Source organism: Helianthus annuus, chromosome 13 (assembly GCF_002127325.2).
Source record: "Helianthus annuus cultivar XRQ/B chromosome 13, HanXRQr2.0-SUNRISE, whole genome shotgun sequence".
NCBI classification, from domain to species: domain Eukaryota; kingdom Viridiplantae; phylum Streptophyta; class Magnoliopsida; order Asterales; family Asteraceae; genus Helianthus; species Helianthus annuus.
Genome location: NC_035445.2, coordinates 150,285,249 through 150,296,955, shown reverse-complemented (window position 1 = coordinate 150,296,955; position 11,707 = coordinate 150,285,249). Strand labels below are relative to the sequence as shown.

Below are 11,707 nucleotides of genomic sequence, written 5' to 3'. Positions count from 1 at the left end.
TACATCTGCATTGATCCCGGGAGCACCGCGGATATCATATATGAACAGTGTTTCAATCAATTTGATCAAGAGGACAAGGCGCGCCTAGAGCCAGTCGATTATCCACTAACTGTTCTTTCTGCAACGAAACCGTCTTTCCCCTAAAACAAATATCATTCCCGGTGTTGCTTTCAGACGGGAGAAACTCAAGAACTGAAGAAGTCACATTCATGGTATTGCCGGCGCACTCAAGACATGACATCCTCCTAAGAAGAGAATCCCAAGGAGACTTCAGTATGATCTGCTCTGCACCACATTCCGCTGTTGGATTCCCCACCGAAACAGGCATTGCGCTGATATATGCAAGTAAGAAAGTTTTAGCAACAGACGAAATCAGACCAGCCAAAGCAAGCAAGCCAGCACCGCGCATAGAGGCAGAAAAATGGGTATTGAACAGCGCATACCCAGAACAAACAGTCACTCTAGGGCCCGCCATGTCCGACCTGACGCGCGTGGCGCTCAAGAAATTACTACACGAAAACATGGACGTGTTCGCCTGGACACCGGCTGATATGGTTGGTGTTCCACGGCACATAGCAGAACACCGTCTAAATGTCTCAGAAGACGCAAAGCCAGTGGTGCACGCCAAACGCCACCTGGGCGACATCAAACACGATGCCATGAAAGAAAAAGTGCTAGAGTTGCTAAACGCAGGAATCATCAGAGAAGTCAGGTACCAAACATGGGTAGCAAGCCCAGTAATGGTAAAGAAACCAAATGGCAGCTGGAGAATGTGTGTCGACTATAAAGATCTGAACAAGGCATGTCCCCGTGACTGCTACGCTTTACCAGACATAGACGAGAAAATCGATTCTTTGGCAACATTCCGGTGGAAATGTTTTCTGGATTGCTACAAAGGGTACCATCAAGTTCAAATGGCCGTTCAAGACGAAGATAAAACCGCATTTCGCACTCCAACAGGGTTGTATTGCTACACCAAGATGTCGTTCGGCTTAAAAAATGCAGGCGCAACATACCAAAGGCTGATGAACGAAACATTCAGTGACGCCATCGGCAAGTACATAGAAGTGTACATGGATGATCTGGTAATCATGAGCAAAGAGGAGAGCGCGATGCTGGCAAATATCCAGAAGACATTCAACACGCTACGAAGCGTAAGTATCAAGCTGAACCCAGCAAAGTGCTCATTCGGAATGGAAGAGGGGAAGTTCTTGGGCTTCATAGTCACAAAAGATGGTTTTAAGGTAAATCCAGAGAAGGTCCAAGCCATAGAAAGGATGCCTTCACCAGCAAACATCAAAGACATGCAGAAACTAGCAGGACGATTAGCAGCACTCAGTCGTTTTCTAGCCAACCACGCCGCAAAATCCTTCCCATTCATCAAAACCTTGCGCAACTGCATGAAGAAAAGCCAGTTTCAGTGGACTCCGGAAGCAGAAGGTGCGTTCCGCGAGATAAAAGATTGTCTCATAAAACTGCCAACATTAACCGCACCAAACAAGGGAGAACCTTTGGTACTTTACCTGTCAGCCTCAGACAGGGCAGTCGGGGCTGTACTACTCGTCGATCGTCAAGGTGTTCAAACACCAGTATACTATGTGTCGCGAACCTTGACCGATCCAGAGACCCGGTATGCAATCATGGAGAAGCTAGTCCTTGCACTGATCCACGCTTCAAGGCGCCTGCGCAGGTATTTTGCCAACCACGTTATCCACGTGTTAACAAACTACAACATTGGAAATATCCTTGCAAGGCCAGAAGTATCAGGAAGGTTAGCCAAATGGGCAATAGAACTGGGAGGTCATAACGTGGTTTTCAGGCCAAGACCATCAATCAAAGGCCAGGTCTTGGCAGATTTTATGACGGAAGTCCCAGATGACAAAGACAGAGAATGTAAGGCGATGGAGAAAGCCGAGAAAAAGCAAACAGAAGAACCATGGCTGTTGTACACAGACGGTGCATCTAACGAAGATGGAGCAGGCGCACGGCTCAGGCTAGTGAGCCCAGACAAACACGAGTTCACATACGCCATACGCCTGGACTTCAAGAGCACAAACAACGAAGCTGAGTACGAAGCTTTCCTGGCTGGCCTGCGATTGGCGATCAAAATGGGAGTCCGACACATCGAAGCGCATGTGGACTCCATGTTAGTAGCAGGCCAAATCAACGACCAATATGAAGCCAAGGGTGATATAATGGCACTCTATCTCAACCAAGCGAAAACATTGCTACAAACCTTCTATTCGTACAAGGTGCACCACATAAATCGAAGCGAAAACAAACCGGCCGATGCTTTAAGCAAGCTGGCATCCACAAGCTTCCAGCACCTAGCAAAAGATGTGCGCATAGAGGTCTTGAGCAATCCATCCGTTCCACTGAGAGAAGTAAGCGTCATCCAGACAGGAACAACGTCCTGGATGACGCCGATAATCATGTACTTGCAGTCAGGGATACTTCCAGAGAACAAAGCTGAAGCACGAAAGATCCAATACAAATCAGAACACTATCAAATGGCAGACGGGATACTATACCGAAAATCGTATCTTGGCCCACTGCTTTGATGTGTTGACGCCGACGATGCGAACTATCTAATCCGGGAAGTGCACGAAGGAATCTGTGGTATCCATGCCGGGCCTCGAATGGTAGTGGCAAAAGTGATGAACGCCGGATACTACTGGCCCGGAATGCGTCTCGATGTTGTGAAAGAACTGAGAAAGTGTAGTGGCTGTCAGAGGCACGCGCCAAAAACCATGCGCCCCAAGAATGAACTAGTGCCCGTAACAACCGCATGGCCTTTTCAACAATGGGGCATAGACATGGTAGGCCCTTTCCCATAAGCTCCGGGGGCAGTCAAGTTCATAATAGTCGCGGTTGATTACTTCACCAAGTGGGTAGAAGCAAAGGCACTCGCATCAACCACATCGGCAGTCGTCAAACGATTCATATGGGAACAAATCATATGCCGGTTCGGCTTACCCCTCAGAATCATCACCGACAACGGAACAAACTTTGCAGCAGATGATCTCGAACGATGGTTCAAAGAATTGAACATCGAACACACCTTCTCTTCGGTTGCGCATCCGCAAGGGAACGGTCAAGTCGAGGCAATCAACAAAAGCATTGTCGATGGCATAAAGGCAAGGCTCGGTGAAAAAAGACGAGGATGGGTCGACGAACTACCCAGCATACTATGGGCCCATAGAACAATGCCAAAAACAAGCAATGGTGAAACGCCTTTCAGCTTAGTTTATGGGTCTGAAGCAGTGATCCCAGCAGAAATCGGGCTACCATCTCCGAGAATGCTCTCCATGAACCTAATCAACAACGACGAAGAAAGGAGGATCGACCTAGACCTCCTAGAAGAACGGAGGGAGATGGCAGCAATCAACGAAGCCAAGTACAAGTCGAAGCTGGAAAAGTATTACAACTCCAGAGTGCGAATCTGCACCTTCAATCCGGGAGATTATGTCCTAAGATACAACGAAGCGTCCAACGCAGAAAAGCCCGGAAAACTGGCTCCCAAATGGGAAGGCCCATACATAGTCGATGCAGTACTCGGCAAAGGAGCCTACAAACTACGCACCATCAACGACAAAGAGGTTCCACGAACCTGGAATGCCCAGCAACTCCGAAAGTGCTACATGTAACACAACCATGTAATCGTAAAGGGCGTACATCCAACACATTTACTTTAATACAAGAAGTGTTTGGCTACTTTTATTTCATGCAAATTTCTTGTCACAACTGCATTTATTACTTCGGGCGTACACGAAAACATCAATGGCTCGACCATAGGAAACGTTGTAGACCTCCAAGGCTCGTCACAACTAAGTGAACAGCCGGGTCAGAAACACAACCAAAGCCTACAAAACGCCAAAACACAACTTCGTGCCCACATAAACACGAAAATATCGATAGCAAGGTAACTAAACATTGTAATGCTCCCAAGGCTGATCACAGCTGAGCTCACACAATAACCTGCAACTCGATCACTTCGTACATCACATGCAAGCGCACATACTTAAACGACAGAGTAAAAAACGTTGTAGTAACACAACATCACCTGTCAGCGCCATCATTCATTCGTGACACCTGATCAAAGTAATTAAACATGCACATATTATGACGATAACAAAATTCGCATAACCATAAAGCGATAAAATATTCACAGGAATCCACAAGCCACAGGTAAACAAAATTTAAATTGTCTTAAAACAACCAACATTACAGGCCCTTTCATGGCCATACACGGTACACAGGCCGGAATCCACCGTTCAAGTCTGACTGGGGCCAGCACCCCCTGCCGCATCACTATCTTCTCCCAAAGCTTTCTTCAACAAAGCGACTCCATCTGGTTTCCGGGACAACTTCTGCGCTGCCCGGACGACGGCAAACTCAAGGGTTGAAAACTCCTTGCGCTTAGCAGCATAAGCACCGTCACAATCCTCTTTATACAATTCGAAGTGGTAGTCTTTCTCTTTGTTATTCACCGCAGACTTGCCTTCAGCAAAACCAAACTTACGACCGCTATTATACCCCGCTCGACCCAACTCAAGCATGTACGTGGCAAGCTCAGTCGAGTTCAGAATACGGTCAGCAAGCTGCATAAAACAGAGCAATCAGATAAATCCGCAAAAACAAAAGAATAAGAAAAAGCAAAAGGAAATTACCAAGGGCACTCCACGGGAAAGCAGCCATCTGGTGTCAGCAGACGTTTCCTCCGCAAGGAGTTCTGCTGCCTGAACTTCAGCAACCTTTTCAGCAAGAAGGCGCTGTGCATCCTCACACTCAGTTGCCTTTTGCTGAGCAAGAACCTCTAACTTATCAATCCGAGCGACATACTCCTTCTCCTTCTCTTCGGATGCAATACGCGCCTGCTGCGCTTCTTCAGCAAGTGTTGTTTTTTCACCAGACAACCACACGATAGCATCACGCTGCGACTGCATCTCAACGTTCGTGCGCACACACGCGGTTTCCCAATCCTTTTGTCTCTGATCATTCAGCTGTTTTTGCTCCTCAAGCTTCCGTTCAGCTTCAGCAACCCTCCACTATTAACCTTTCTTCTCAGCATTAAATTTTTCCCTTTCTTCAGCAAGCGACTTCTTCGACGCCTCAAACTCAAGGGTCTCTTCTCCCATCGATCGCCACTCGCGAAGAATTTCCTGTGATGTGGCAAAGAAATTAACCCCAGCACGAACATGATCGTACAAAAGGGAAAAGCGATTGCGATTCTTCTGAAACATCCTCTCAGCAGGAGGAAGAGACATAGCAAAGAACTCATGGCAATTGTTAACATCATTCATCCGAGAACCCTGAGTAAGGTTCCAGCGCGGGGCGTGGGGCAAATCGTCACAAGCCGGGTTACCCCAGGAATCAGCAGGGCAACGCTCCACGTGCGGGTTGCGCACAGCGCCGGAAGTAGCTCCACCGCCACCGGGAGGACGCCTGGTATAAATAGTTTGTTGTGGAGTAGTCTCGCTAGACTCCACCTCCACTTCAATACCCTTGCCCCTATCAGCTCCACCATCACCTCCAGGAGCAACACCTCCTTCAGCCACACCTTCAATAAATCCCTCACCACCCCTCATGTCCGCATCAACATCATCACGAGGAGGGGTCAAACCAACCGTCCTCGACGGAGGAGAAGTAGGTGGAGTAATCTGAGAAATATCTACCGCATGAGGCTTCTTACCAATCTTGACTGCAGTCATGGAACATGAATCAAGAACAACCCCGAGAAAACAACACAAAAAACCAGGAAGGAAAAACAACAATGTACAACTAGAAGCCACTTACTAGTAGGAGGGGCAGATGCAGCATAAAGCTCCTCTAACAAATTCCCACGACCCCCACTAAAAACACCAAGTTCAATCTCAGACTCAGAGGGTGCGGGGGGAGCTTCCTTGTGAAGTTTGACCTTTTTAGCAGCAAGAAGCGCAGCGGACTGCTCATCAAGCTTGCGCTTGTGATCCTCAAGGGCTTTTTTCTTCATGTGCTCAGTCAGAGTAGCACTGTCATCAGGATCCGACTGTTGACTCTTTTCACCAACCCCTAAGCCAGACAACGTATCAGAAACCACCACATAACCTAGACAAGGATGAGTAGAGGATCGCTTACGAGAAGAATTGAACCAGCAGCTTTACTCTCAGGCTTTCCCTCTCTCCTCCCAGACCTATCAGTTCTCGCTTTTTTCCTCGACTCCAACTGAGTAGAGGGATCAACAGGCACCTCTACATCATCGTCGTCACCAACAACCTCGTGCACAGGTTCAGCAACATCAGCCTGCGCGGTACCTGCACGCGCGCAACGAAAGGTTAGATCTTCAAAATTTTGATCAGAACTTTCACTTGAAAGAACAATGACTTCTTCGTGACCCGGCTCGACAGGGTCATTCAAAACATCTTCACCTAAAACTTCGGCGACATATCTATTCAAACTCTCATCTGATGGATGCAAAAAACGACCCCGGATCTGGTCTAACCACGTCGGGTTTCCATCCGCTTGAATAGCCTCAACCATGGTACCCGCTGTCTTCGGATCCAAGACGTTTATCAAGCTGTAACCAACTGCAAAGGAGCAACAAGATAAGGGAACACATCAAAATATACTAAACCTAAAGGAAAATAAATCAAAAATAAACCCAAGGAAGAAACATACATTTACCCTGATGGCTGTACACAGGTTGACCCAGTGGATGTTTGGGCACCCACAACAAACTCATCCCGGCCCTAACTAAAGCCATCTCATCCAGCTGAGAAATGGCAGTCGCCTTAGAAGTTATCTTCCTATACCAGTCCTGAGCAGCATAGTCTTGCATATAATCCACCTTCGGAATCCCTTGACTCACATGCCTGTACGGCATCTCTATTGGAATCACACCACGGCGGATGTAAAAGAACTTCTGTTTCCAGTCATGAAGGCTCTTTAACGGCACAGAGCACACCGGAGCAACACCCGTTCTCGCTTGAAAAGAATAAAAACCACTGGTGTATGTAACGCTGTAGAAAACGTTAAACATTTCGAAAGTAGGCTCAATACGATAAGCCCTACAAACATATTCAAAATGGGTAATGCGGGGAAGCCCAATCGCATTTATCTGAGAGATATGAAGCCCATAACCCCTTAGCACAGCAGTAGTAAATTTCGTTATCGGTAACCGGAAACTACCCTCCCGGAAAAACGCTGCATATAAGGTGATATAGCCTGGAGGAGCATCCAAAGCAGTAGATCCGGGAGGAGGGTACTGAGCCCCCCACTCAGGACGGAAGTTCATCCCCCTCACCAGATTCTGAAACTCCTCCTCCTTCCAGCCAATAACAGCCTGGTCCGGACCAGGAGGGGCTTTACCTCTATGTTTTCTTTTCTTTTGGGTGGGATTATTCTCAGACATGGTAAGTATAAAGAAGTAGAAGATCTGAACCCAAGAAAATATAGAGAAACGGAGAACAAGAGGAGAAGATAGAAAGAAAATCACACTTGAAGATTTGAAAATGTAAAGGAGAAGGGTTAACCGCCTCCTATTTATACCCATCGCATTTAATGCGATGGGTAGTGGAACGGCAGGGCACAGAAAAAGCACCCAATAGATGACTGCCACGTCAGAAGAGAGAGAAGACGTCGTCTCTTTTTTCGGGAAGCATGGGCGACAAGGTCGGCTGACGTGACAGAAAGTCACTGAAAAAGCAACTGTTCACCTCCGATAAGACAAGGATGTCAGCCGGTCACACCAAACACTTCCCCATAACCACCAAACTTCCACCAGAAGGAAACATCAAACTTCCACCAGAAGGAAACATCAAAAGCCAAAAACCCATGCGCCATGCGTCCATTTGGCTCACTTTTTTCAAAAGGCCAAAACCCATGCGCCATGCGTCCATTTGGCCCACTTTTTTCAAAAAGCCAAAAACCCATGCGCCATGCGTCCATTTGGCTCACTTTTTTCAAAGGGCCAAAACCCATGCGCCATGCGTCCATTTGGCTCACTTTTTTCAAAGGGCCAAAACCCATGCACCATGCGCCCATTTGGCTCACTTTTTTCAAAAGGCCAAAACCCATGCGCCATGCGTCCATTTGGCTCACTTTTTTCAAAAGGCCAAAACCCACGCGCGATGCGTCCATTTGGTCCACCAGATACAAAGGACAAAATCCACATGCAACGCGCCCATTTCGGTTCATTTTACATGTACCAAACCCTACGCGATGCACAGAAACCACAACTCTTATAAGTCCAGAATCCCTCCTAGACGATCAACTCAACTAGAAGGCACACTGGACTGGGGGGAATTGAAGAGGTATGGTCCCAATTCCCTGCCTACATGGCAGGGACCACACCACTTTGGTGCACATAATGCATCCACGTCAACAAAACACTCCAGAAGCTTCTAGAAACTTCTGGATGATTCACAGTTGGCACCAAAGTGCTCTATCCAACATAAAGGACAACACGTGTCACCACTAGCAGAATGCCACATAGGCCTGCGACAATTCAGGGAGCAGCACTGACAATACCGGTACGAGGTATCCAGCGCAGGCGAATGAAAGAACGCCACGTGTACCACTATACCTGCCATGACAGAGCAGACCGAGAGGATATTCCCCTTGGTCGGACAGCTGGCACGCGCTCACAGCTGGCACAGCTGCTCCTTCCTTCTTCACCCTCCGGCTATAAATAGGACCCTTCATCATTCAGGTTCAGGATCTTTACTCTCCTTACTCACTCTACACACACACTGTTTATTTCCTCTCAGAACAGTACTTATTCTCACGCCGGAGCCTGGTTAAGAGGGAAAACCCCCTTCCCCCCTCTTAACGAGACTAACGGTGTTTACTGTTTTGCAGATCTCGAGCCATCAATACGAGTAGGAGAAGAGGTTGAACCCATTAGACGAAACAACCACACTGATTGTCCTTGTGTTAACCAGTGTTTCAACATTGGCGTCATCCGTGGAACTCGAACCCACGACCAGTGTTTCAACAATTCTTTTCTACCCTAGGGAACATATTTTTGTCCATAGAAGTAAGTTAAAAGTCAGCGTCTATAAGTGACACCAAGATAAAAAAAAAAGTCAGAATTTGTAATTACCCAACAAATACATGAAGCTCCATCTCAAAGCATATTATTTTAGATCATTCCTGGCGGATGCAGAATTTATTTTAATGGGTTTCTTTTGATAAATTATCTTTAATTCTTATTATCTTTTTCTAAATTCTATAAAGCTCTCACTAATTTTTTTCGTTTTTTTCAAACGTACTAGCTTTCTAGGAACCCACAAATGTGGGTTAAATCCGCCGATGTTGCTCATTTAAACCAATTAATTTAGTTAGACATCCTTTGCAGAAAAGATGCGACATGTCGATAGATGGAAGTGTGAATGGTAAATATTAAAAGGAACAAATTGTCAAGTTGGTACCATGTGAGTCCCACACTACAATGTCCAACACAATATCACCACACTCTATATATATATAAGCTTTCAAATAGAACGGAAATAAGTTTAAAAAAAAAAGCAATAAATTTCAAAAATTTACACCTTTTAGAATGAAGCATTGTTGGAGTTTGGTTGTAGTTTTGATGCTTATGATGGCGTTGGCTATGGCTAGCACCGCACCGAGTGCCAGTCAGTGCAAGAAAGAGAGAAGACTTGCTGTAAACGCGTGCAAAAGCGTATTGTATGGTCGACATCCATCGTCATCTTGTTGTCAACGAATACGAGTTAGCCATATTAAGTGCGTATGTTCTGTCATCACCCCTAAGTTGGCTGCTATCATTGACGTAAATCGTTGCATTAAACTTATCGAAGGTTGTGGACGCAGACTCCCTCGTCACTTCAAATGTGGAAGTATATATCTCTAACATTCTCTTTTATCAAAAGTTAAATACAGATTCAACTCGAATTATATGTGTTTATTTTGTAATTGTGTTTAACTTTTGATTTCGGGATTCACAGGTCTTACCATACCGTAAGTTAATAAATATGATCGATCGGAGAACCTATGGAGTGTCATGATCTCTTGTTGAAGCATGTATGCATCCGGGGAAAGAGGTGGATTAACGATTATGTGTTAATATTATGAATAAAAATGTTTGTGTTTAGAAACTTGAATTATTTGTTCATGATCATAAGTTCATTGGTTCTGTATTATATAACATGTGCCCTGTAATTTGAATTTATACATTTGAAAAATAGAAAACACACGAAACATAGAGTAATTTGAATTTATGCCGTTAGATAAAAATGTACTATAGTTAACAACGCTCGGTTTGGCATATAAAGAAAACGTATTATACATGTACTGACTCGTGTCCCAATAAAAGTTTCTGTCTAATTGTAGATCAACTCGAATTTATACCGACGCACATAAAAACCCGTGCGTAAAAGTTTGTTTTTTCAAGTAAAGGAACAAAAGAGGCAAAGTCGAAACTTTTAAAACTCAAAGAGGTTAACGAAAAATTAGTTCTTTAAAAAACCAATTAGCGAACGAAAATCGCTAAAGAAAATTACGTCTGAACGTAGATTAACTCAAACTTATAACAACACATACATAAATTTCCGCACGTAAAAACTATTTTTTAAGTAAAGTAATAAAACGAGTAAAATTGAAACAAAGTTGAAGGGTGAATTTATCATTTTCTATGGAGTAGAGTTAAAATTGTCATTTTGAAATATTTGAGGTGTCTTTGTCTTATTGTGAAATGTGTAAAGTCGGTGGAGTAAAAGCCACCGACTTTGCACTTTAAGATAGATAGAAATATGAAAAAAATTACAAATATGTCGTTCTTTTCGGTTCAATTACTAATGTGATGGATAGTTTATTTTAATTTGGAGTATAATGTCAAAATGATAATTTATGTCATTTTTACTACTTCAGTTCAAAAATGAAAAACTTTTTGTATCTAGATTTAGATTTCTGAGGTTTCAATTTTGCACCTATTTTCATCCAATTGACAAACTAGATTAGAATTCTCTGTTAACTTCTCCAATTTTTTTTGTCGTTTTCTTCATTTAACTAAAATATATTATGGCATAAAATGACGAGTATACTCTTCATTTAAATGAGGAAAACGATAAAAAGAGAACTTAACAGAAAACTAACCTAATTTGTCAATTGAATAAAAATGCCAACAAAAATGAAACCTTAGGGACATAAATACAAGAGGTTTATTTTTCAACTGAAATGACAAAAGTAACCTAAACTTAGAAACCATTTTAGTATTTTACTCTTTATTGGATATCTGATTGGGCTTGGAGCTTGAAGTTAGTTTCACGAGCCTGCTGAGTTTGGGCTTTGCTTAAGGGGACTAGGGGTGGTTCACTAGTGATGGATTCTATCACTCTCACTCTCCAATCAAATCATGCCATGTCATCAACCAAATTTCTATCACTAGTGATAGAAATGTAGGAGGGGTGGAATCACTAGTGATGGAATTCTATCACTCCCAATTTTTTTATTTTTCATTTTAAAATTAGAAAATAAAAATAAAACACTAAATTATAAATTTCATTAAACTTTAAAAATAAATTACATAGCCAAATAAAAAAAAACTAAACGGGTGGCATCTCCCAACCCCACTTTGCGCAAATCGCGCGATTTTGTTGAATGACAACTGACTTGAACGGTTCGTCGAGATGGGCGTGGTTTTCACACAAGATTTTTAAATCATTTTGTCTTTCAATCGTTTTCAAATGTTCCTTGTACACCTGCTCCC

At 44.0% G+C, this 11,707-nt stretch overlaps 1 protein-coding gene across 1 annotated transcript; it reads left to right on the top strand.

Moving 5' to 3' along the window:
- Nucleotides 1-9,505: 9,505 nt before the first annotated feature.
- LOC110903408 lies at nt 9,506-10,142 on the top strand. Its single transcript, XM_022149374.2, has 2 exons — nt 9,506-9,839; nt 9,948-10,142. Exons 1-2 carry the CDS (start codon nt 9,539-9,541, stop codon nt 9,962-9,964), a joined length of 318 nt encoding a protein of 105 aa, XP_022005066.1. The 5' UTR covers nt 9,506-9,538; the 3' UTR covers nt 9,965-10,142.
- Nucleotides 10,143-11,707: the final 1,565 nt, after the last annotated feature.

What these genes read in the sequence shown, in the direction of transcription:
- LOC110903408 (XM_022149374.2), top strand. Translation starts at nt 9,539, where the DNA reads ATGAAGCATTGTTGGAGTTTGGTTGTAGTTTTGATGCTTATGATGGCG.